The following is a 27,356-nucleotide window of genomic DNA, read 5'->3' on the forward strand; positions in this document are numbered from 1 at the left end:
GTGACAGCTTACCCTTCCCCCTCCTCATATCCTCAAGTGCATTCTCTAGTAGGTCTGTGTCTTTATTCCCATCTTGCCCCTAGGTTCTTTTTTTTTTCTTTGCGGTACGCGGGCCTCTCACTGCTGTGACCTCTCCTGCTGCGGAGCAAAGGCTCAGGACGTGCAGGCCCAGTGGCCACGGCCCACGGGCCCAGCCGCTCCACAGCACGTGGGATCTTCCCAGACCGGGGAACGAACCCATGTCCCCTGCATTGGCAGGCAGACTCTCAACCACTGTGCCACCAGGGAAGTCTGCCTCTAGGTTCTTGATGACTTTTTTTTTTTTTTTTTGGCTTAGATTCCATATATATGTGTTAGCATACGGTATTTGTTTTTCTCTTTCTGACTTACTTCACTCTGTATGACAGACTCTAGGTCCATCCACCTCACTACAAATAACTCAATTTCGTTTCTTTTTATGGCTGAGTAATATTCCATTGTATATATGTGCCACATTTTCTTTATCCATTCATGTGTTGATGGACACTTAGGTTGCTCCCATGTCCTGGCTATTGTAAATAGAGCTGCAATGAACATTTTGGTACATGACTCTTTTTGAATTACGGTTTTCTCAGGGTATATGCCCAGTAGTGGGATTGCTGGGTTGTATGGTAGTTCTATTTTTAGTTTTTTAAGGAGCCTCCATACTGTTCTCCATAGTGGCTGTATCAATTTACATTCCCACCAACAGTGCAAGAGGGTTCCCTTTTGTCCACACCCTCTCCAGCATTTATTTATTTATTTATTTATTTTGCGGTATACGGGCCTCTCACTTCTGTGGCCTCTCCCATTGAGGAGCACAGGCTCCGGATGCGCAGGCTCAGCAGCCATGGCTCACGGGTGCAGCCGCTCCGCAGCATGTGGGATCCTCACAGACCAGGTCACGAACCCGTGTCCCCTCCATTGGCAGGCTGACTCTCAACCACTGCGCCACCAGGGAAGCCCATCTCCAGCATTTATTGTTTCTAGATTTTTTGATGATGGCCATTCTGACTGGTGTGAGATGATACCTCATTGTAGTTTTGATTTGCATTTCTGTAATGATTAATGATGTTCAGCATTCTTTCATGTGTTTGTTGGCAGTCTGTATGTCTTCTTTGGAGAAATGTCTGTTTAGGTCTTCTGCCCATTTTTGGATTGGGTTGTTTGTTTTTTTGTTATTGAGCTGCATGAGCTGCTTATAAATTTTGGAAATTAATCCTTTGTCAGTTGCTTCATTTGCAAATATTTTTTCCCATTCTGAGGGTTGTCTTTTGGTTTTGTTTATGGTTTCCTTTGCTGTGCAAAAGGTTTGAAGCTTCATTAGGTCCCATTTGTTTATTTTTGTTTTTATTTCCATTTCTCTAGGAGATGGGTCAAAAAGGATCTTGCTGTGATTTATGTCATAGAGTGTTCTGCCTATGTTTTCCTCTAAGAGTTTGATAGTGTCTGGCCTTACATTTAGGTCTTTAATTCATATTGAGTTTATTTTTGTGTATGGTGTTAGGGAGTGTTCTAATTTCATACTTTTACATATAGCTGTCGAGTTTTCCCAGCACCACTCATTGAAGAGGCTGGCTTTTAACCACTGTATATTCTTGCCTCCTTTATCAAAGATAAGGTGACCATATGTGCGTGGGTTTATCTCTGGGCTTTCTATCCTGTTCCATTGATCTGTATTTCTGTTTTTGTGCCACTACCATACTGTCTTGATTACTATAGGTTTGTAGTATAGTCTGAAGTCAGGGATCCTGATCCCTCCAGTTTCGTTTTTCGTTCTCAAGATTGCTTTGGCTATTTGCGGTCTTTTGCGTTTCCATACAAATTGTGAAATTTTTTGTTCTAGTTCTGTGAAAAATGCCAGTGGTAATTTGATAGAGATTGCATTGAATCTGTAGATTGCTTCGGGTAGTAGAGACATTTTCACAATGTTGATTCTTCCAATCCAAGAACGTGGTAAATCTCTCCATCTATTTGTATCATCTTTAATTTCTTTCGTCAGTCTCTTATAATTTTCTGCATACAGGACTTTTGTCTCCTTAGGTAGGTTTATTCCTAGATATTTTATTCTTTTTGTTGCAGTGGTAAATGGGAGTGTTTTCTTGATTTCACTTTCAGATTTTTCATCATTAGTGTATAGGAATGCTGGAGATTTTTGTGCATTAATTTTGTATCCTGCTACTTTAACAAATTCATTGATTAGCTCTAGTAGTTTTCCGGTAGCATCTTTAGGATTCTTTATGTATAGTATCATGTCATCTGCAAAGAGTGACAGCTTTACTTCTTCTTTTCCGATTTGAATTCCTTTTATTTCTTTTTCTTCTCTGATTGCTGTGGCTAAAACTTCCAAAACTATGTTGAATAAGTGTGGTGAGAGTGGGCAACCTTGTCTTGTTTCTGATCTTAGTGGAAATGCTTTCAGTTTTTCACCATTGAGGACAATGTTGGCTGTGGGTTTGTCATATATGGCCTTTATTATGTTGAGGAAAGTTCCCTCTATGCCTACTTTCTGCAGGGTTTTTATCATAAATGGGTGTTGAATTTTGTCGAAAGCTTTCTCTGCATCTATTGAGATGATCATTTGGTTTTTCTCCTTCAGTTTGTTAATATGGTGTATCACCTTTATTGATTTGTATATATTGAAGAATCCTTGCATTCCTGGAATAAACCCCACTTGATCATGGTGTATGATCCTTTTAATGTGCTGCTGGATTCTGTTTGCCAGTATTTTGTTGAGGATTTTTGCGTCTATGTTCATCAGTGATATTGGCCTGTAGTTTTCTTTCTTTGTGACATCTTTGGTTTTGGTATCAGGGTGATGGTGGCCTCTTAGAATGAGTTTGGGAGTGTTCGTCCCTCTGCTATATTTTGGAAGATTTTGAGAAGGGTAGGTGTTAGATGTTCTCTAAATGTGTGATAGAATTTGCCTGTGAAACCATCTGGTCCTGGGCTTTTGTTTGTTGGAAGATTTCTAATCACAGTTTCAATTTCAGTGCTTGTGATTGGTCTGTTCATAGTTTCTGTTTCTTCCTGGTTCAGTCTTGGAAGCTTGTGCATTTCTAAGAATTTGTCCATTTCTTCCAGGTTGTCCATTTTATCAGCATAAAGTTGCTTGTAGTAATGTCTCATGATACTTTGTATTTCTGCAGTGTCAGTTGTTACTTCTCCTTTTTCATTTCTAATTCTATTGATTTGAGTCTTCTCCTTTCTTTTTTTTTTTAAATTTATTTATTTATTTTTGGCTGTGTCTGGTCTTTTTTGCTACATGCGGGCTTTCTCTAGTTGTGGCGAGCAGGGGCTACTCTTCGTTGCGGTGTGCGGGCTTCTCATGGCAGTGGCTTCTCTTGTTGCAGAGTACAGGCTCTAGGGCACACAGGCTTCAGTAGTTGAGGCACATGGGCTCAGAAGTTGGGGCTTGCGGGCTCTAGAGTGCAGGCTCGGTAGTTGTGGCTTCCGGGCTTAGTTGCTCCTTGGCATGTGGGATCTTCCTGGACCAGAGATCGAACCCGTGTCACCTGCATTGGCAGGCGGATTCTTAACCACTGCGCAACCAGGGAATTCGTCCTTTTTTTTCTTGATGAGTCTGGCTAATGGTTTATCAATTTTGTTTATCTTCTCAAGAACCAGCTTTTAGTTTTATTGATCTTTGCTATCGTTTCCTTCATTTCTTTTTCATTTATTTCTGATCTGATCTTTATGATTTCTTTCCTTCTGCTAACTTTGGGGTTTTTTGTTCTTCTTTCTCTAATTGCTTTAGGTGTAAGGTTAGGTTGTTTATTTGAGATGTTTCTTTTTTCTTGAGGTAGGATTGTATTGCTATAAACGACCCTCTTAGAACTGCTTTTGCTGCATCCCATAGGTTTTGGGCCATCGTGTCTTCATTGTCATTTGTTTCTAGGTATTTTTTGATTTCCTCTTTGTTTTCCTCAGTGATCTCTTGGTTATTCAGTAGTGTATTGTTTAGCCTCCATGTGTTTGTATATTTTACAGATTTTTTTCTGTAATTGATATCTAGTCTCATAGTGTTGTGGTCGGAAAAGATACCTGCTATGATTTCAATTTTCTTAAATTTACCAAGGCTTGATTTGTGACCCAAGATATGATCTATCCTGGAGAGTGTTCCATGAGCACTTGAGAAGAATGTGTCTTCTGTTGTTTTTTGATGGAATGTCCTATAAATATCAATTAAGTCTACCTTGTTTAATGTATCATTTAAAGCTTGTGTTTCCTTATTTATTTTTATTTTGGATGATCTGTCCATTGGTGAAAGTGGGGTGTTACAGTCCCCTAATACGATAGTGTTACTGTCAATTTCCCCTTTTATGGCTGTTAGTATTTGCCTTATGTATTGAGGTGTTCCTATGTTGGGTGCATAAATATTTACAATTGTTATATCTTCTTCTTGGATTGATCCCTTGATCATTATGTAGTGTCCTTCTTTGTGTCTTGTAATAGTCTTTATTTTAAAGTCTGTTTTGTCTGATATGAGAATTGCTACTCCAGCTTTCTTTTTATTTCCGTTTGCCTCGAATATCTTTTTCCATCCCCTCACTTTTAATCTGTATGTGTCCCTAGGTCTGAAGTGGGTCTCTTGTAGACAGCATATACTTGGATCTTGTTTTTGTATACATTCAGCCAGTCTATGTCTTCTGGTTGGAGTATTTCATCCATTTACATTTAAGATCATTATCGATATGTATGTTTATTCACATTTTCTTAATTGTTTTGGGTTTGTTATTGTAGGTCTTTTCCTTCTCTTGTGTTTCCTGCCTAGAGAATTTCTTTTAGCATTTGTTGTAAAGCTGGTTTGGTAATGCTGAATTCTCTTAGCTTTTGCTTGTCTGTAAAGGTTTTAATTTCTCCATCAAATCTGAATGAGATCCTTGCTGGGTAGAGTAATCTTGGTTGCAGGTTTTTCTCCGTCATCACTTTAAATATGTCCTGCCACTCCCTTCTGGCTTGCAGAGTTTCTGCTGAAAGATCAGCTGTTAACCTTATGGGGATTCCCTTGTGTGTTATTTGTTGTTTTTCCCTTGCTGCTTTTAACATGTTTTCTTTGTATTTAATTTTTGATAGTTTGATTAATATGTGTCTCGGTGTGTTTCTGCTTGGATTTATCCTGTATGGGACTCTCTGTGCTTCCCGGACTTGATTAACTATTTCCTTTCCCATATTAAGGAAGTTTTCACCTATAATCTCTTCAAATATATTCTCAGTCCCTTTCTCTTTCTCTTCTTCTTCTGGGACCCCTATAATTCAAATTTTGGTGCGTTTAATGTTGTCCCAGAGGTCTCTGAGACTGTCCTCAGTTCTTTTCCTTCTTTTTCTTTATTCTGGTCTGCAGTAGTTATTTCTACTATTTTATCTTCCAGGTCACTTATCCATTCTTCTGCCTCAGTTATCCTGCTGTTGATTCCTTCTAGAGAATTTTAAATTTTATTTATTGTGTTGTTCATCGTTGTTTGTTTACTCTTTAGTTCTTCTAGGTCCTTGTTAAACATTTCTTGTATTTTCTCTATTCTGTTTCCAAGATTTTGGATCATGTTTACTATCATTATTCTGAATACTTTTTCAGGTAGACTGCCTATTTTCTCTTCATTTGTTAGGTCTGATAGGTTTTTAACTTGCTCCTTCATCTGCTGTGTTTCTTTCTGTCTTCTCATTTTGCATAACTTACTGTGTTTGAGGTCTCCTTTTTGCAGGCTGCAGGTTTGTAGTTCCTGTTGTTTTTGGTGTCTGTCCCCAGTGGCTAAGGTTGGTTCCGTGGGTTGTGTAGGTTTTCTGGTGGATGGGACTCGTGCCTGTGTTCTGGTGGATGAGGCTGGATCTTGTCTTTCTGGTGGGCAGGTCCATGTCTGGTGGTGTGTTTTGGGGTGTCTGTGGCCTTATTATGATTTTAGGCAGCCTCTCTGCTAATGGATGGGGTTGTGTTCCTGTCTTGCTAGTTGTTTGGCATAGGGTGTCCAGCACTGTAGCTTGCTGGTCATTGAGTGAAGCTGGGTCTTGGCGTTGAGATGGAGCTCTTTGGGAGATTTTTGCCATTTGATCTTATGTGGAGCTGGGAGGTCTCTTGTGGACCAGTGTCCTGAAGTTGGCTCTCCCACCTCAGAGGCACAGCACTGACTCCTGGCTGGAGCACCAAGAGCCTTTCATCCACACGGCTCAGAATAAAAGGGAGAAAAAAATAGAAAGAAAGTTAAGACAAAATAAAATGAAGTTATTAAAATAAAAAATAATTTTTAAGAAAAAAATTAAAAAGAAAACGGACGGACAGAACCCTAGGACAAATGGTAAAAGCAAAGCTATACAGACAAAATCACACACAGAAGCATATACATACACACTCACAAAAAGAGAAAAAGGGGAAAAAAATATATATTTTTGGCTCCCAAAGTCCACCTCCTCAATTTGCGATGAATCGTTGTTTGTTCAGGTATTTCACAGATGCAGGGTACATCCAGTTCATTGTGGGGATTTAATTGGCTGCTCCTGAGGCTGCTGGGAGGAATTCCCTTACTCTTCTTTGTTCTCACAGCTCCCGGGTTCAGGTTTGGATTTGGCCCCGCCTCTGTGTGTAGGTCGCCTGAGGGCATTGTTCTTTGCTCAGACAGGACGGGGTTAAAGGAGCAGCTGATTCGGGGGCTCTGGCTCACTCAGGCCGGGGGGAGGGAGGGGTACAGATGCAGGGAGAGCCTGCGGCGGCAGAGGCCAGCGTGACATTGCAACAGCCTGAGGCGTGCCGTGCGTTCTCCCGGGGAGGTTGTCCCTGATCACAGGACCCTGGCAGTGGCGGGCTGCACAGGCTCCCGGGAGCAGGGGTGTGCAGAGTGACCTGTGCTTGCAACAGGCTTCTTGGTGGCGGCAGCAGCAACCTTAGCGTCCCATGCCTACGCGCTGACGGCCACGGCTCACGCCCGTCTCTGGAGCTCCTTTAAGCGGCGCTTTTAATCCCCTCTCCTCACGCACCAGGAAACAAAGAGGAAAGAAAAAGTCTCTTGCCTCTTCAGGAGGTCCAGACTTTTTCCCGGACTCCCTACCGGCTAGCCGAGGCGTACTAGCCCCCTTCAGGCTGTGTTCACGCAGCCAACCCCGGTCTTCTCCCTGGGATCCGACCTGCCAAGCCCTAGCCCCCCACCCGCCTCATTGGGTGAGCAGACAAGCCTCTCAGGCTGGTGAGTGCTGGTCGGCACTGATCCTGTGTGGGAACCTCTCCACTGTGCCTTCTGCACCCCTGTTGCTGCGCTCTTCTCTGTGGCTCTGAAGCTCCCCTCCTCCGCCACCCGCAGTCTCCTCCTGCGAACGGGCTTCCTAGTGTGTGGAAACCTTTCCTCCTTCATAGCTCCCTCCCAGTGGTTGAGGTCCCGTCCCTATTCTTTTGTCTCTGTTTTTTCTTTTGCCCTACCCAGGTACGTGGGGAGTTTCTTGCCTTTTGGGAGGTCTGAGGTCTTCTGCCAGAGTTCAGTAGGTGTTGTATAGGAGCTGTTCCATGTGTAGATGTATTTGTGGAGAGGAAGGTCATCTCCGCGTCTTACTCTTCCACCATCTTGAAGCTCCCGGTGTAGTTTTAGTTTTGATTTAAGTATCTCTAATAATTAGCGATGTTGAGCATCCTTTCATGGGTCTGTCGGCCACCTCTATGTCGTTTTTGGAGAGATGTCTATTTAGGTATTCTGCTTTTTGTTTGTTTCTTTTTTTGGCCCTGCCACGTGGCTTGTGGGATCTTAGTTCCCTGATCAGCAATTAAACCCCGGCCCTCAGCAGTGAAACCACTAACCACTGTTTGTTTTCTTGTTGTTGAGTTGTATGAACTGTTTGTATATTTTGAAAGTTAAGCTGTTGTCAGTTGCATTGTTTGCACATGTTTTCTCCCATTCTGTAGGTTGTCTTTTTGTTTTGTTCATGGTTTCCTTTGCTGTGCAAAAGCTTGTAAGTTTGATTAGGTCTTATTTGTTTATTTTTGTTTTTATTTCTATTGCCTTGGGAGACTGACCTGAGAAAACATTGGTATGATTTATGTCAGAGAATGTTTTGCCTGTGATCTCTTCTAGGAGTTTTATTGTGTCATGTCTTAACGTTGAAGCCTTTAACCATTTTGAGTTTATTTTTGTGTGTGGTGAGAGTGTTCTGACTTCTTCGGTTTACACACGGCTGTCCCACTTTCCCAACACCACTTGCTGAAGAGACTGTCTTTTCCCCTTTGTATTAAGGCAGAATAATATTGCATTGTATGGATACACTGCATTTTGTTTATCCAGTCATCTGTTGATGGGCATTTGGTTTGTTTCACCTTTTGGCTGTCGTGAATAATGCTGCTAAGAACATTCACTGTAAGTCTGTTTTTCTGTTTTAAGTCCCTACTTTCAATTCTCTGGAGTATATATTTAGAAATGGAATTGCTGCATCATATGGTAATTCTGTGTTTAACTTTTTGAGAAACTGTTGAATTGCTTTTCACAGTAGTTGCACCATTTTACATTCCCACCAGCAGTGTATCAATACAGGAGTTCCAGTTTCTCCATATCCTTGCTAATACTTGTTATTTTCCTTTTTTTCTTTTTTTTTTAACAATAGCCATCCTAATGTGTGGCAAGTGGTATCTCATAGTTTTGCCTGCATTTCCCTAATGACTAGTAATACTGAGCATCTTTTCATGTGCTATTGTCCATTTATTCTTTGGAGAAATGTCTGTTTAAATCCTTTGTTTATTTTTTTGGCTGCGCCACATGTCAAGTGGGATCTTAGTTCCCTGACCAGGGGTCGAACCCACGCCCCCTGTAGTGGAAGTGCAGAGTCCTAACCACTGGACCACCAGGGAAGTCCCACTTTGTCCATTTTTTGAGTTGTCTTTTTGTTGAGTTGTAAGAGTTCTTTATATATTCTGGATACTAGACCTTTATTAGATACATGATTTGCAAATATTTTTTCCTATTCTATGGGCCGTCATCACTTCAATAGTGTTCTTTGCAGCATGAACTTTTTAATGAAATCCATTTTATCTTTTTTATTTTATTGTGCTTTAAGTGTTATATCAAGGAAACTGTGGCCTAATCCATGGTCACAAAAATTTACACCTATGTTTTTTTCTAAGATTTTATAGTTTTAGCTTTTACATTTAGGTCTTTGATTCATTTTGAATTAACGTTTGTATTCAGTTTGAGGAAGGTGTCCATATTCATTCTTTTCCTGGTGGATATCTACTTGCTCTGGCACCATTTGTTAAAAAGACTATTCTTTTCCCATTGAATTGTCTTGGGACCACAGGAAAAAAAAAACTGACATAGATGTATGACATAGATGTATGGATGTACTTTTGAACTGACATGGATGTATGGATGTACTTCTGAACTCTCAATTCTATTCCATTGGTCTATATGTGTATCCTTATGACATACTGTCTTGATTACTGTAGATTTGTACTTTTAAGTTTTAAAACTGGTAATTGTGAGTCTTCCAACTTTGTTAATATGGACTATTACATTGATTATTATATGTTGAACCAATTTTGCCTTTCTGAATAAATTCCGCTTGGTCATTGTTTATAATTTCTTATATTCTGCTGGATTTGATTTGGTAGTATTTTCTTGAGGATTTTCCATCTGTGTTCATAAAGGATATTGGTCGTTTTCTTGTGATGTCTTTGTCTGGTTTTGATGTCAAGGTAATACTGGCTGCATAGAATGAGTTGAGAAATGTTTCTTTTCTGTTTTTTGGAAGAGTTTGAAAAGAATTGATGTTGATTCTCCTTTATGTTTGCTATAATTCATCAGCTGTAGTAAGTTGAATAGTGTTCCCCAGAATTCATGTCCACCCAGAAACTCACAGTGTTATTTGAAATAAGGTAACCCAGAAACTCAGTGTTATCTTAATTGAAATAGTGAGATCATACTAGATTAAGGTAGGCCCTAAATCCAAAGATTTGTGTCCTTATAACAAGAGAATAGGACAAAAAGGCACATGCCGAAAAGGAGGCCCTGTGAAGAGATGGAGGCAGAGACTGGAGTGATGCTGCTATAAGCCAAGCAATGCCGAGAGCTACCAGAATCTAGGAAGAAGGAAGGAAGGAGTCTTCCCTAGAGTCATAAGGAAGCATGACGTAGCTGACAATTTGATTTCAAATTTCTAACCTCGAGAACTGTAAGAGAATACATTTCTGTTCTTTTAAGCCACTGAGTTTGTGGTAATTTATTATAGCAGCTCTAGGGAAGTAGTATACTAATAAAGTTATCTGGTCTTGGGCTTTTCTTTATGGGAAGTTTTTTGATTATTAATTCAATCTCTTTACCTATAAAAAAGGCCTATTCAGGGCTTCCCTGGTGGCGCAGTGGTTGAGAGTCCGCCTGCCGATGCAGGGGACATGGGTTCGTGCCCCGGTCCGGGAGGGTCCCACATGCTGTGGAGCGGCTGGGCGCGTGAGCCATGGCCGCTGGGCCTGCGCATCCGGAGCACAGGCTCCGCAACAGGAGAGGCCACAGCAGTGAGGAGCATGCGTTCGCCAAAAAAAAAAAAAAAAGGCCTATTCAGATTCTGTATTCCTTCTTGAGTCAGTTTCAGTGCTTTGTGTCTTTCCAGGAATTTGTCAATTTCATCTACGTTGTTCTCATTTGTTGGTATATAATTGTTCATAGTATCCTTAGAATCCTTTTTTTTTTTTTTGGTTTTTGAAAATTTTTCTTAGAATCCTTTTTATTTCTGTAAGGTAAGTGGTATCATTATGCTTTCTTTCCTGATTTTAGTGATTTTGAGTCTTTTCTTCTTTTGTCAGTCTAGCTAAAGGTTTGTCAATTTTGTTGATCATTTCAAAGAACCAACTTTCAGTTTCATTGATTTTTCTCTGTTTTTCTATTCTCTACTTCGTTTATCCAGACTCTTTATTATTCCCTTCTGCTTGCTTTGGGTTTACTTTGCTCTTTTTTTCCTCCTAGTTTATTAAAGTGGAACCTTAGGTTATTGCTTAGAGATCTTTTTTTTTTTTACATCTTTATTGGAGTATAATTGCTTTACAATGAATGGTGTGTTAGTTTCTGCTTGACAACAAAGTGATTCAGTTATACATATACATATGTTCCCATATCTCTTCCCTCTTGCGTCTCCCTCCCTCCCACCCTCCCTATCCCACCCCTCCAGGCAGTCACAAAGCACCGAGCTGATCTCCCTGTGCTATGTGGCTGCTTCTCACTACCTATCTGTTTCACGTTTGGTAGTGTATATATGTCCATGCCTCTCTCTCGCTTTGTCACGGCTTACCCTTCCCCCTCCCCATATCCTCAAGTCCATTCTCTAGTAGGCCTGTGTCTTTATTCCTGTCTTACCCCTAGGTTCTTCATGACGTTTTTTTCTTCTTAAATTCCATATATATGTGTTAGCATACGGTATTTGTCTTTCTCTTTCTGACTTAACTTCACTCTGTATGACAGACTCTAGGTCTATCCACCTCATTACAAATAGCTCAATTTCGTTTCTTTTTATGGCTGAGTAATACTCCATTGTATATATGTGCCACATCTTCTTTATCCATTCATCCGATGATGGACACTTAGGTTGTTTCCATCTCCGGTCATTGTAAATAGAGTTGCAATGAACATTTTGGTACATGACTCTTTTTGAATTACGGTTTTCTCAGGGTATATGCCCAGTAGTGGGATTGCTGGGTCATATGGTAGTTCTATTTGTAGTTTTTTAAGGAACCTCCATACTGTTCTCCACAGTGGCTGTATCAATTTACATTCCCACCAACAGTTCAAGAGGGTTCCCTTTTCTCCACACCCTCTCCAGCATTTACTGTTTCTAGATTTTTTGATGATGGCCATTCTGACTGGTGTGAGATGATACCTCATTGTAGTTTTGATTTGCATTTCTGTAATGATTAATGATGTTCAGCATTCTTTCATGTGTTTTTGGCAGTCTGTATGTCTTCTTTGGAGAAATGTCTATTTAGGTCTTCTGCCCATTTTTGGATTGGGTTGTTTGTTTTTTTGTTATTGAGCTGCATGAGCTGCTTATAAATTTTGGAAATTAATCCTTTGTCAGTTGCTTCATTTGCAAATATTTTTTCCCATTCTGAGGGTTGTCTTTTGGTCTTGTTTATGGTTTCCTTTGCTGTGCAAAAGCTTTGAAGTTTCATTAGGTCCCATTTGTTTATTTTTGTTTTTATTTCCATTTCTCTAGGAGATGGGTCAAAAAGGATCTTGCTGTGATTTATGTCATAGAGTGTTCTGCCTATGTTTTCCTCTAAGAGTTTGATAGTGTCTGGCCTTACATTTAGGTCTTAAATCCATTTTGAGCTTATTTTTGTGTATAGTGTTAGGGAGTGATCTAATCTCATACTTTTACATGTACCTGTCCAGTTTTCCCAGCACCACTTATTGAAGAGGCTGTCCTTTCTCCACTGTACATTCCTGCCTCCTTTATCAAAGATAAGGTGACCATATGCGCGTGGGTTTATCTCTGGGCTTTCTATCCTGTTCCATTGATCTTTCTGTTTTTGTGCCAGTACCATACTATCTTGATTACTGTAGCTTTGTAGTATAGTCTGAAGTCAGAGAGCCTGATTCCTCCAGCTCCGTTTTTCGTTCTCAAGATTGCTTTGGCTGTTCGGGGTCTTTTGTGTTTCCATACAAATTGTGAAATTTTTTGTTCTAGTTCTGTGAAAAATGCCAGTGGTAGTTTGATAGGGATTGCATTGAATGTGTAGATTGCTTTGGGTAGTAGAGACATTTTCACAATGTTGATTCTTCCAATCCAAGAACATGGTATATCTCTCCATCTATTTGTATCATCTTTAATTTCTTTCATCAGTGTCTTATAATTTTCTGCATACAGGACTTTTGTCTCCTTAGGTAGGTTTATTCCTAGATATTTTATTCTTTTTGTTGCAGTGGTAAATGGGAGTGTTTTCTTGATTTCACTTTCAGATTTTTCATCATTAGTGTATAGGAATGCTAGAGATTTCTGTGCATTAATTTTGTATCCTGCTACTTTAACAAATTCATTGATTAGCTCTAGTAGTTTTCTGGTAGCATCTTTAGGATTCTTTATGTATAGTATCATGTCATCTGCAAACAGTGACAGCTTTACTTCTTCTTTTCCAATTTGGATTCCTTTTATTTCCTTTTCTCTGATTACTGTGGCTAAAACTTCCAAAACTATGTTGAATAAGAGTGGTGAGAGTGGGCAACCTTGTCTTGTTCCTGATCTTAGTGGAAATGCTTTCAGTTTCTCACCATTGAGGACGATGTTGGCTGTGGGTTTGTCATATATGGCCTTTATTATGTTGAGGAAAGTTTCCTCTGTGCCTACTTTCTGCAGGGTTTTTATCATAAATGGGTGTTGAATTTTGTCAAAAGTTTTCTCTGCATCTGTTGAGATGATCACATGGTTTTTCTCCTTCAGTTTGTTAATATGGTGTATCACCTTTATTGATTTGTATATATTGAAGAATCCTTGCATTCCTGGAATAAACCCCACTTGATCATGGTGTGTGATCCTTTTAATGTGCTGTTGGATTCTGTTTGCTAGTATTTTGTTGAGGATTTTAGCATCTTTGTTCATCAGTGATATTGGCCTGTAGTTTTCTTTCTTTGTGACATCCTTGTCTGGTTTTGGTGTCAGGGTGATGGTGGCCTCATAGAATGAGTTTGGGAGTGTTCCTCCCTCTGCTATATTTTGGAAGATTTTGAGAAGGATAGGTGTTAGATGTTCTCTAAATGTGTGATAGAATTCGCCTGTGAAGCCATCTGGTCCTGGGCTTTTGTTTGTTGGAAGATTTTTAATCACAGTTTCAATTTCAGTGCTTGTGATTGGTGTGTTCATATTTTCTATTTCTTCCTGATTCAGTCTTGGCAGGTTGTGCATTTCTAAGAATTTGTCCATTTCTTCCAGGTTGTCCATTTTATTGGCATAGAGTTGCTTGTAGTAATCTCTCATGATCTTTTGTATTTCTGCAGTGTCCGTTGTTACTTCTCCTTTTTTATTTCTAATTCTATTGATTTGAGTCTTCTCCCTTTTTTTCTTGATGAGTCTGGCCAATGGTTTATCCATTTTGTTTATCTTCTCAAAGAACCAGGTTTTAGTTTTATTGATCTTTGCTATCGTTTCCTTCTTTTATTTTTCATTTCCTTTTTTTTTTGCGGTATGCCAGCCTCTCACTGTTGTGGCCTCTCCCGTTGCAGAGCACAGGCTCTGGACGTGCAGGCTCAGCAGCCGTGGCTCACGGGCCCAGCCGCTCCGCAGCATGTGGGATCTTCCCGGACCGGGGCACGAACCCGTGTCCCCTGCATCGGCAGGCGGACTCTCAACCACTGTCCCACCAGGGAAGCCCCATTTATTTCTGATCTGATTTTTATGATTTCTTTCCTTCTGCTAACTTTGGGTGTTTTTTGTTCTTCTTTCTCTAATTGCTTGTAGGTGCAAGGGTAGGTTGTTTATTCGAGATGTTTCCTGTTTCTTAAGGTAGGATTGTATTGCTGTAAACTTCCCTCTTAGAAGTGCTTTTGCTGCATCCCATAGATTTTGGGTCGTCGTGTCTCCATTGTCATTTGTTTCTAGTTATTTTTTTATTTCCTCTTTGATTTCTTCAGTGATCACTTCGTTATTAAGTAGTGTACTGTTTAGCCTCCATGTGTTTGTATTTTTTACAGATCTTTTCCTGTAATTGATATCTAGTCTCATAGCGTTGTGGTCAGAAAAGATACTTGATACAATTTCAATTTTCTTAAATTTACCAAGACTTGATTTGTGACCCAAGATATGATCTATCCTGGAGAATGTTCCATGAGCACTTGAGAAAAATGTGTATTCTGTTGTTTTTTGATGGAATGTCCTATAAATATCAGTTAAGTCCATCTTGTTTAATGTGTCATTTAAAGCTTGTGTTTCCTTATTTATTTTCATTTTGGATGATCTGTCCATTGGTGAAAGTGGGATGTTAAAGTCCCCTACTATGAATGTGTTACTGTCGATTTCCCCTTTTATGGCTGTTAGTATTTGCCTTATGTATTCAGGTGCTCCTATGTTGGGTGCATAAATATTTACAATTGTTATATCTTCTTCTTGGATTGATCCCTTGATCATTATGTAGTGTCCTTCTTTGTCTCTTCTAATATTCTTTATTTTAAAGTCTATTTTGTCTGATATGAGAATTGCTACTCCAGCTTTCTTTTGGTTTCCATTTGCATGAAATATCTTTTTCCATCCCCTTACTTTCAGTCTGTATGTGTCTCTAGGTCTGAAGTGGGTCTCTTGTAGACAGCAAATACATGGGTCTTGTTTTTGTATCCATTCAGCCAATCTGTGTCTTTTGGAGGGAGCATTTAGTCCATTTACATTTAAGGTAATTATTGATATGTATGTTCCTATTCCCATTTTCTTAATTGTTTTGGGTTCGTTATTGTAGGTCTTTTCCTTCTCTTGTGTTTCTTGCCTAGAGAAGATCCTTTAGCAGTTGTTGTAAAGCTGGTTTGGTGGTGCTGAACTCTCTCAGCTTTTGCTTATCTGTAAAGGTTTTAATTTCTCCATCAAATCTGAATGAGATCCTTGCTGGGTAGAGTAATCTTGGTTGCATGTTTTTCTCCGTCATCACTTTAAATATGTCCTGCCACTCCCTTCTGGCTTGCAGAGTTTCTGCTGAAAGATCAGCTGTTAACTTTATGGGGATTCCCTTGTGTGTTATTTGTTGTTTTTCCTTTGCTGCTTTTAATGTTTTCTTTGTATTTAATTTTTGACAGTTTGATTAATATGTGTCTCGGTGTGTTTCTGCTTGGATTTATCCTGTATGGGACTCTCTGTGCTTCCTGGACTTGATTAACTATTTCCTTTCCCATATTAGGGAAGTTTTCAACTATAATCTCTTCAAATATTTTCTCAGTCCCTTTCTTCTTCTGTTCTTCTTCTGGAACCCCTATAGTTCGAATGTTGGTGCATTTAATGTTGTCCCAGAAGTCTCTGAGACTGTCCTCAGTTCTTTTCATTCTTTTTTCTTTATTCTGCTCTGCAGTAGTTATTTCCACTATTTTATCTTACAGGTTACTTATTCGTTCTTCTGCCTCAGTTATTCTGCTATTGATCCCATCTAGAGTATTTTTAATTTCATTTATTGTGTTGTTCATTGTTGCTTGTTTCATCTTTAGTTCTTCTAGGTCCTTGTTAAATGTTTCTTGCATTTTGTGTATTCTATTTCCAAGATTTTGGATCATCTTTGCTATCATTATTCTGAATTCTTTTTCAGGTAGACTGCCTATTTCCTCTTCATTTGTTAGGTCTGGTGGGTTTTTATCTTGCCCCTTCATCTGTTGTGTGTTTTTCTGTCTTCTCATTTTGGTTATCTTACTGTGTTTGGGGTCTCCTTTTTCCAGGCTGCAGGTTCATAGTTTCCATTGTTTTTGGTGTCTGTCCCCAGTGGCTAAGGTTGGTTCAGTGGGTTGTGTAGGCTTCCTGGTGGAGGGGACTAGTTAGTGCCTGTGTTCTGGTGGATGAGGCTGGATCTTGTCTTTCTGGTGGGCAGGTCCACGTCTGGTGGTGTGTTTTGGGGTGTCTGTGGCCTTATTATGATTTTGGGCAGCCTCTCTGCTAATGGGTGGGGTTGTGTTCCTGTCTTGCTAGTTTTTTGGCATAGGATGTCCGGCACTGTAGCTTGCTGGTCGTTGAGTGAAGCTGGGTGCTGGTGTTGAGATGGAGATCTCTGGGAGATTTTCGCCGTTTGATATTATGTGGAGCTGGGAGGTCTCTTGTGGACCAGTGTCCTGAAGTTGGCTCTCCCACCTCAGAGGCACAGCACTGACTCCTGGCTGCAGCACCAAGAGCCTTTCATCCACAGGGCTCAGAATAAAAGGGAGGAAAAGTAGAAAGAAAGAATTGGTCGAAGAAGAAAGGAAGGAAGAAAGGTCGGGAGGGAGGGAGGAAGGAAGGAGGGAAGGAAGGAAAAAGAGAAAGAAAGAAGATAAAGTAAAATAAAATAATATAAAATATGAAAAAGTTATTAAAATAAAAATATTATTAAGGAAAAAGAAAACGGACGGATAGAACCGTAGGACAAATGGTGGAAGCAAAGCTATACAGACAAAATCTCACGGAGAAGCATACACATACACATTCACAAAAAGAGGAAAAGGGGAAAAAATCATAAATCTTGCTCTCAAAGTCCACCTCCTCAATTTGGGATGATTCGTTGTGTATTCAGGTATTCCACAGATGCAGGGTACATCAGGTTGATTGTGGAGCTTTAATCCGCTGCTCCTGAGGCTGCTGGGAGAGATTTCCCTTTCTCTTCTTTGTTCTCACAGCTCCCAGGGCCTCAGCTTTGGATTTGTCCCCGCCTCTGCGTGTAGGTCGCCGAAGGGCGTCTGTTCTTTGCTCAGACAGGACGGGGTTAAAGGAGCCGCTGATTCGGGGATTCTGGCTCAGGCGGGGGGCGGGGGGGGGCATGGAGTGCGGGGCGAGCCTGCGGCGGCAGAGGCCAGCATGACGTTGCACCAGCCTGAGGCCGCGCCGTGCGTTCTCCCGGGGAAGTTGTCCCTGGATCCCGGGAACCTGGCAGTGGCAGGCTGCACAGGCTCTCCGGAAGGGGGGTGTGGATAGTGACCTGTGCTCGCACACAGGCTTCTTGGTGGCTGCAGCAGCAGCCTTAGCGTCTCATGCCCGTCTCTGGGGTCCGCGCTTTTAGCCGTGGCTCGCGCCCGTCTCTGGAGCTCCTTTAAGCAGCGCTCTTAATCCCCTCTTTTGGGAGGTCTGAGGTCTTCTGCCAGCGTTCAGTAGGTGTTCTGTAGGAGTTGTTCCACGTGTAGATGTATTTCTGGTGTATCTGTGGGGAGGAAGGTGATCTCCGTGTCTTACTCTTCTGCCATCTTCCCGGAAGCCCCCGCTTAGAGATCTTTTTTAGTGTAGGCATTCACAGCCCTGTTTTTGCTGTATCCTGTAAGTTTTAGTGTTGTCTTAGTTAGCTTGATCTGCCAAAACAGAATCCCATACATCAGGTGGCTTAAACAACGGAAATTAATTTTCTCACAGTCTGGGGGCTAGAAGTTTAAGATCAACGTGCCAGCATGGTCGGTTTCTGGTGAGAACTTTATTAGCTTGTAGACTGCCATCTTGCTGTGTCTTCATATGGCAGGTAGAGAGAGCAAGAGCAAGCTCTCTGGTATCTGTTATGAGGACACTAATCCCATCATGAAGGCCCTACCTCAGCCTCCTCTAAATCTAATTACCTCCTAAGGCCCCATCCCCAAATACATCCCATTAGGGGTTAAGGCTTCAACATATGAATCTTCGGGGGACACAGTTCAGTTCATAGCAGGTATGTTATATTTTTGTCTTCATTCATCGCAGAGTACTTCCGAATTTTCCTTGCGATTTCTTCTTTGACCCATTGGTTATTTAGGAGTGTGTTAATTCTACATATTTGTGAATTTTACAAATGTATTATTGACTTGTAATTTTATTCCATTGTTGTCAGAACCTACTGTTTATAATTTCAGTTTTGAAATTTTCAGTTTTGCAATTTATTGAGACTTGTTTTGTGGCTGAACATATGGTCTATCCTGGATAATGTTCCACGTGCACTTGAGAAGACTGTATTCTGTTAAGTGGCGTATTCTGTACATGTCTGTTAGGTCTAGTTTGTTTATAGTATTCAGGTCTCTCCATCTTTGCTGGTAATCTAATTTTATCCATTATTACAAATGAGGTATTGAAGGCTCCCAGCTATTACTGAGTCATTTATTTTTCCCTTAAGTTCTGTCAGTTTTTACTTCATATATTTTGGGTTTCTACTGTTAGAAGCATATATGTTTGTAATTGTTATATCTTCTTCATGGATATCAAGATTTTTTTTGACCCTTTTTTCATTATATAATAGCATTCTTTGTCTCTAGTAACAAATACTGTCTTAAAGTCTACTTTGTCTTCTTCTTGTGGCTTTCTAGATCCCAGAAATATGTTGGAGGTTTTGTAAGTCCCTATGGACATCTCACTCCTCATATTTTCCTTTTAAGATTTTTGTTTAGTCTCTGTTATCCATCACCTCAGGCAGCTGCAAACTTAAACACTTGCCTGTAATTGCTTTTGACAAACGCCGCCTGGGGAAATGAATTTTGTACTTAAGCTCCCAGGCAGGTCAAATACAGACATCCTTGCAACTGGGGTCTTCCAAGAAACTATTATCAGATAGGCCAGATGATGATAATTCTTTGGGAACAAGGCTTTGAAAGAGATTCAGCTCCATTCTGCTATCTCTGGTGGCTGCCAGGGAAAGTGTATTTTCATGGCTAACATATCTGGAAAGCGGGGAAGCTCACTGTTCTTATCAAGATTTATCCATTTTTCTTAAAAAAAAAAAAATGCTGGGGGCTTCCCTGGTGGCGCAGTGGTTGAGAGTCTGCCTGCTGATGCAGGGGACGTGGGTTCGTGCCCCAGTCCGGGAAGATCCCACATGCCGCGGAGCAGCTGGGCCCGTGAGCCATGGCCGCTGAGCCTGCGCGTCCGGAGCCTGTGCTCCGCAACGGGAGGGGCCACAACAGTGAGAGGCCTGCGTACCGCAAAAAAAAAAAATGCTGGTTTGCAGCAAGCCTTTGGCTAGTTACCAGAGTTCTAAAAAAGTAGATTCTAACATTTTTTGCCAGTTTTTTCATTGCTTTTATGAAGGACAGAACTTTTGGTGGTCTTTACTCTATTATTCTTGCTGATAGAATCCAGTGCATCACTTTTGGTAAAGGTAGGCACTGAGGCAGCAGCGACCTTCCCAAATCAATAGTGCCAAGCTGGTCCAAGACATGATTGAGTCAGGAGGAGGCAAGTAACACTCCTCCTAAATGGAGATACAAACAGAGACCCTAAGCAGTTCTACCTCTCAAAGGAGAAGGAAGGAGGGCAGGGAACCATTTTCTTTGAGCATCTACATACTAGGTGCATCTATTATCTATTTAAGCCTTTATGATGTATAGCAAGTATTATCCTCATTTTACAAATGAGGGAACTGAAATGAAGGCGGTGAAATGCCACATTCCACAAAGGTTCAAGTGACGTACCTAGGATTCAGACCTGAAAAGGCCATTCCCTTTCTAGCATATTTTTCATTTATTGAGTTGTCTCTGTGTGACCACTACATGTAATCATGCTTTCTCATTTAATCATCACTCAGCTCTTCGAGGTTGATTTTATTACCCTCATTTTACAGAAGAGGAAACTGAGGCTGAGAGATTAGGCCTCTTGCCCAGGTTATAGTGTAAATAGGACAGAGTCAGTCCTGCTGGGCTCCTTCACCCTTACCTTCAGACAATGTGCAGTGCTTCCTCAGTAGGCCTACGATTGTCACACCTCCTGCTCACTCGCCTCTGGGGACCAACCTATGCTGTTCCCCATATAAGGAGCCCTTTGTCTGGTATCTGAAGTCCTAGAGTGACCAAGGTCAAAAGAAATCCCCTTGGCTACCCATGTCGCTGTCTAGTAGAAAGAGCACTACATTAGGAATTCTGGCTTAACCACTGAATTTGGCTCTCTGAAAACTTGTGCCTCTTAGAGCCTCAGTTTTCTCATCTATAATTGGCCTTCAAAATGGGATAACCAGGGAAGAAAATATCTGCATTTTACTTTCTCTCTTCTTTTGTTAGTGTATTTTATAATGAATTATAGTTGTGCATGTATATAATTTGGGTATATACGTTCAGTTGTTTACTGATGGGTTGCCTAATCGTAGATCACTGGTCTATGAAGTGAGGGGTTTGACTGCAGCGTGTTCCAGTACCACTATTCTGTCAAATTTACCAAAAAGGCCTCTTACGTTTCGGTTGAAAATTTGGCAATGTTAACTCTTTGGCTACTGTTAACCTTGATATCTTTGGTTATCTTTCCCTTCAAGTCTTTTCCCTGGTTGTAATTTCTTCAGCCAGAGATGCTTTCTACTTCTCTACAGTGCTGTAGTGCTTGTAGTTTTTGGAATTGAGTGCTGTATGTCACCGGTTTCAGGAAGTGGCCTGTGGAACTGGCAGAGTAGGCAGAGTAGTTGCCATTTTTCGGCAGGCAGGATGGGGCCCCATCTTGCTTTCTCTTTGCAGTGAACCATAACTGGAGCAAACTGCAAAGCCCTGACTTATCTTTATGACCATGGAAATCTGGGCCAAACTATTCTCAAGTCTTTTTTACCCTGAGATGACAAACACTGTGTACAACAATCTAGACCTAAGAGTCTCTGGGTTAGTAAAGATGTTTAACTCTGCAAAAGAAACTAAAGAACCCCAGGCAATACTCATCACTGCTCACTTCTTTTTATGATAAACACCTGAGATCTGTTCCGGCAGCTGAGGAGGCCCTGCCCACCTTCCCTGCCCAGGGTTCCAGATTCCTCATTGGGATGTACACACAGTGCTCTTACTTACCTTGTTTATGATCCCTTTCCCCATTTTTAAAAAAATAAATACTGTTCCTCACACCATCTTGGAAAGAGTTGTAGTTATTTACTAAAGATGGTAAAATAGGGCTTCCCTGGTGGCCCAGTGGTTAAGAATCCACCTGCCAATGCAGGGTCACGGGTTCGAGCCCTGGTCTGGGAAGATCCCACATGCCACAGGGCAACTAAGCCCGTGTGCCACAACTACTGAGCCCGCATGTCACAACTACTGAAGCCGTATGCATAGAGCCCATGGTCCAGAACAAGAGAAGCCACCGCAATAAGAAGCCCGTGCACTGCAACGAAGAGTAGCCCCCGCTCGCCGCAACTAGAGAAAGCCAGTGCGCAGCAACAAAGACCCAACACAGTCAAAAATAAAGAAATTTTTTAAAAAAGAAAGATAAATTTTTTTTAAAAAGACATGGTAAAATAGCTGTCATAATCACAGTCACAGTCCTCACTAGTAGGGCATCTGATAAAATTGATAGGATCAGTTCAGTTAAACGCAGTAAAACACCATTCAGTATGCTATGAAGAAAGGAAAGATACTACCAGTTCATTGGACACACTACCAATTGTAAAATGCATCCTGATTTCAGATATTAAAATGGGAAAAAATGTCTTTGGAAAGGAAACTACCATTTTTCATAGATTCTAACTCTTAAGTGGGAGAGCAAAAACTAGAGAGACTAGGAATACCAGTGGATAGCTGAGAGTCTTACAGAGTGCAGAAATATGGGAGCCAAAGGAAAACTCCAAGATGTAGCAGCTGGCAGGGACTGTACAGTGAATATCTTCTAAAATAAATTATTTTACCAGAATGTTGCTGGAATCAGTCCTTATTATCATTGAAGAAGTTGAAAGGGCTAGTTGCCTGTTGCCTAAAGAGACAGGATGAGTGAATACATGTTTAAATTTCTTTAATTCAAGTAGATAAGTGCCTACTATGTGTAAGGAGTTGTGGTACCTAAAATTAATGTATCTTTTTAAAATTTGTAGTTTTTAAGAATAACTTAATTTCTTCCCTAAAATTAACTATTTAGTCACATTTTAACAGTAAATAAACTTACTCAATTTAGTGGTAGTTCTAGCAACATCAGTTCTTGCAGAAAAATAAAAGTCACCCAACTCCTACATGTAGACATATTTTCAAAAGCAGTTGCAAAAGTCTTCCAGACTATTACTGAATTCTTATGAGCATTTTTCTCAGACATGTGGATCTTCATCTTCACAGATGACTTTTTTAAAAAAGTTTTTTGGCCGTGCCGAGCAGCATGTGGGATCCTGGGATCCTAGTTCCCTGACCAGGGATTGAACCCGCACCCCCTGCAGTGGAAGCACGAAGTCTTAACCGCTGGATCACCGGGGAAGTCCCTATATGGATGATCCATAGGTGTTTCCACAAGCTGTCCAGAAGTTAAAGAAGCATACCATTCCCTGTGGAAAAAGAAGCGATGTTCTGTAGCTTTTTGACTCTTGGCCAAAGAACCTAATTCTGTACATTACTTCTGTCTTTGCCTTGGCCATTTTCAAGCAATAATTATAGATCTGATTATTTATTGAGAAGAGTGAACTGTTCTGAAGGAGTAAAATATGGATCTGAGTGAAGGAAGTTAGCTCCTAGAGCATTTTCCAGGAATTTTCTGACTTTACCAACCTGTGACAGTTTTGATACTCAGAAACATTGATTTCACTTACTTTTCTTAGCTTACATCCCCCCAGCTCCCCCAAGTATATTATTATTTGGGTGGACTTACTTGGGTGGACTTCTTTTTTTTCTTAAGATTTTTTTTTTTTGATGTGGACTACTTTTAAAGTCCTTATTGAACTTGCTACAACACTGCCTCTGTTTTATGTTTTTTTGGTGTTTTGGCTGCGAGGCATGCGGCATCCCAGCTCCCCGACCAGGGATTGAACTCGCACCCCCCTGCATTGGAAGGCGAAGTCTCAACCACTGGACTGCCAGGGAAGTCCCTCGGGTGGACTTTTTTTTTTTTTTGAGGTACGCGGGCCTCTCCTATTGCGGAGCACAGGCTCTGGATGCGCAGGCTTAGCGGCCATGGCTCACGGGCCCAGCCGCTCCGCAGCATGTGGGATCCTCCCGGAGTGGGGCACGAACCCGTGTCCCCTGTATTGGCAGGCAGACTCTCAACCACTGCGCCACCAGGGAAGCCCCCTCGGGTGGACTTTTGATCAGACTTTCTTTGCTTTTATTTTTAACTTCCCTAAATTATAAATGTTTATTTTGTAGGTATCATAGCTGCAAATGTTTTTGTATTTTGTTTGTGGAGAGTACCTTCTCTACAGCGGACGATGATCAGATATTTCACATCCAGTCCAGCCTCAAGTAAGTCTAACTTGTGTGATTTTATTTTGAGGTAGAGGTAAAATGGAAGAAATATGCTTTATGGTAATTGAAGTGCTATAAAAAAGATGATTTACTTGTCAATAATTGTAAGCAAAATCTGGAGGATAGGCTGTAAACTCTTGGAGGACAGGAACCTCATTTCTCTTACAGCTGTGTCAAGGCACCTAAAATGTACTTTGCACATAGTAGATAATCTAAATATTTTTTAGTGATTTAAGATCTGTGATCACTACAAGTTTACTCTTTGAAGAGACTATTATATACAATTTTATTTCTGTAATTGAAATAATTTACAAATTCTTTTTTCTAACTAACTTTTTCTATAGGACAAGTTGCTTTCATTGACCTGAGAATCTTTATTGGTTGCTTACTAAGTAGAAAATCTCTGAGATTTAAGATAGCCTTTTTCAAGTGGTAAAAAGCTGTCTTAAACCATCTTATCCATCTTTTAACTAGCTCTGGTTTGTTTCTCATGTTTGTGTCATAATAATAATGAAAAAATCTAAAATGGATCATTTTTACTGGCTGTGTGTTCCACAATTACAAGACTTTTTCTGTCTCTTGTAGAGGTCCTTTGTTCTCCAATGTTGCTGTCAACGTTCAGTCATTTCTCCTTGTTTCACATGGCAGCAAATATGTACGTCTTGTGGAGCTTCTCCTCCAGCATAGTGAACATTCTCGGTCAAGAGCAGTTCATGGCAGTGTACTTATCTGCAGGTAACAAGCTTTCATCTCAGGCCCTTTCAGAGTATAAGTGTTCTCCCCTATCTGGAGAAGGGACAAAGGGAATGATTATAGCTGTATTCTATATACCGTAAGTGCTCAGTACATATTTGTTTCTCAGATTGTATATAGAGAAGGATACAAACTGGTGTAGTGTTTAAGCATGTCATTTTTATCTCCCTAGGCCTTGGTTTCTTCAGCTCAGGCCCACCATTTTATAGATTAGTGGTTCCCAGACTTCTGGGCTGCTTCAATCATCTGGATCTGTGTTAAATAACCTTAACGCTCATTTCCCAAGTGTGTTCAGTTTTCAGAAAGCTTTCGATTAGCTATCCAATAAGATTGTCAAGAATTAGTTCATTCTTTGTTGCAAGCATATATTAGCATGGAGCCACTCAAGTCATCCTGGAGGTAGCATCATTTCCTTATTTCACTAGTAAATGATAGTGCAGGATTCCAGGTTCCTAGATGCTGCTAAATTGGCAGTTAGTTGATTATATTTTACTTATCTCAAAAAAATTTTTTTTTACTTTCTGTTTGCAAAATGTACTTAATTCAAACCAGAAAGTGTAAAAATTTATTCCTAAAATCCCTTCATTTAAAAACAGTATAGCTGGCAGATATATGTAGTGAAAAGACACTGAGCTTGGAGATGGAAGACCTAGGTTCAGATCCTGTTTCTGCTTACCAGCTGTGTGATGTTGCAGAAAAGACTATATATACTCTCTGAGGATAAAACTGCTTACTCTCATGACATGGGGTTGTAGAAGGGATAAAATAAAAGCACCTACCACAAGGCCCAGAGTGGGTACTTAATCAGTGTTAATTAAATACTCACATGCATCTAGTCCTCAAAACAGAAGCTGAGCAGTATCTTTGGCCTAATAAGTTAAGTGTGTAGTTCTTTCCCCTAGCACTAATGTTGTTGTAGGTACAAAGGGTCTGTTTCAAGTGCCATTAATTCCTGCTCTATAGAAAGTTGCTGTTTAAAATTAGCCATACTCAGTTCAGATGACATTGGTGCCAAAGGGACCTGTAAAGGATCATCTAGTCTAGATCTGCAGCACATTCATTTGGCAAGCTGGGTAAAATATAGACTCCCGGGTCCCACTCCAGAGGTTCTGATTTAGTGTTTAGAGTGCAGTCCAGAGAATTCCCAGACAGTTGGTGAGCTTGGGAACTAGTCTTTCTTCATACAGTGTAGTTGAGGAAAATGATAACTACAAGGTAAAGTGAATGACCCTCTGTTACTCAGTAAGTGTACAGTGGGTCAGACTTTGCTTTCCCTGTAATATATCTGAAGCGACAGGCAGGATAAGTATCTATGCCTGCACCTTGTAGTGACCTGGGTAGAAACCCAACATTGTTAGTCTCTGTGGGGTGGAGGTCAGAAATGGAAGCCATTTTTATACCTCACTAAAATTACTGAAATGTGATTTATTTCTTAGGTGTTATTTCCAATTTTGTTAGTTATGTGTGTAAAGTTGCCACAGGAAGATATGGACCATCACTTGGTGCAGTAAGTATTTCTAACTAAAATTTTTCGCTTCATTTTGAAATAATTTTAGAATTACAAGAAAGTTGCAAAATTAGTACAAAGAGTTCCTATATACCCTTAACCCTACTATTAACTAGAGAACCACAGTACAACTATCAATGCCAAAATATTAATATTTAAACAATACTATTAACTAATCGACATCTAATTTAGAATTTATACATTTGTAAAGCCTTATAAATTTCAGGTTATAGCTTTTAACCATTGGTCATTTATATATACTTAACTGGCACAGCGTGTATATCATGAGGAGTACTCAAAATAGTGGGTATGTAATCCCCATAAACTGGAGAGCCTAATCTAGCATTGGAGAATTCTAAGTAATTAGAGATTTGGATCTGATACTGTGTCCTCCTCTTTAGTCAGTATTTGAGTGCTGTGCAGATTAGCCTACTAGGCACTGTACTTACTAGAGGCTGAGGATACATCCAGTGAGCAGGATGTCAAAATTCCTGCCCTCAGTTATTTCTGGATGATTTTTAAAAATTACAATTGTGTTTTCTTTTGAGTTTAATGACAGATTTCTAGGCACATGGAAATCTTTACATAATATTTCTTTAAAAACTACACATTCAATTTGTGCATAGTTACATACACTTAAATGTATTCAATGCACTTAAATGTATTCAAATAGAGAATTTCACATTTAAAGAAACTGTAAGAAGGTTCAGTTTTGGAAAAGAATCCTTATGTAAAATAACCATTCCATAATTTGTGTGTTCCTCAGATTTGTGTCTACTTAATTTTCCCAATGAGGCCTGTATCTTGTCCTATGACCTTTATGCTTTCTTAACTTAATACCGCCCCCCCCCCTTTTTTTTCTTCGTGGAATGTTTGTTTTCTATATAAAATTTGGTGTCAATATAATTTATATATCTCAAATTCTACCTCATTTGCCAACTAAGCACCTGTTTTGTGAAGGCAGTGAAGACCACTAGGATGACTCAGAAATGGTCTCTGACTTTCAAGTTTAGTTTAGTTGGGGAGAAAACATACACATCTAATGTACACTGAAAGGGCTCAGTAGTCTCTAGAGGACATTGGGGGTTCTGAGGGTGGGAAGACTTTTCTCATTACTTCGGAGGATCTGGGAAGGCATTTTGATGTGCCCTCAGACAAGTGGTATTCCCATTTTGCAGATAGGAAACTGAAGTTCATGAATAGAGTGTGGCGGCATATCATTTGGAATTAGACTGAGTTTGAATCCCAGCTCTGCCACTTACTCATGATTTCCAGGACTTATTACTTAACCGCTCTGAACCTGCTTCCCCATATAAAATGGGGGTAACATACCTATTTCTCATTTGCAATGCAAG

The 27,356-nt window shown here is 40.3% G+C and overlaps 1 protein-coding gene across 1 annotated transcript in view; it reads left to right on the forward strand.

The window, feature by feature from the left end:
- PARL (presenilin associated rhomboid like) overlaps positions 1–27,356 on the forward strand; it is a 64,743-nt gene that overhangs the window by 21,472 nt on the left and 15,915 nt on the right. Inside the window, exons 5-7 of the mRNA XM_029214643.1 lie at positions 23,643–23,738; positions 24,327–24,476; positions 25,931–26,001. Of these exons, the coding sequence (XP_029070476.1) occupies positions 23,643–23,738; positions 24,327–24,476; positions 25,931–26,001 (317 nt within the window). The remainder of the gene's footprint in view (positions 1–23,642; positions 23,739–24,326; positions 24,477–25,930; positions 26,002–27,356) is intronic.

Source organism: Monodon monoceros, unplaced genomic scaffold (assembly GCF_005190385.1).
Source record: "Monodon monoceros isolate NGI ecotype Baffin Bay Population unplaced genomic scaffold, NGI_Narwhal_1 Super_Scaffold_11, whole genome shotgun sequence".
In the NCBI taxonomy this organism is placed as follows: domain Eukaryota; kingdom Metazoa; phylum Chordata; class Mammalia; order Artiodactyla; family Monodontidae; genus Monodon; species Monodon monoceros.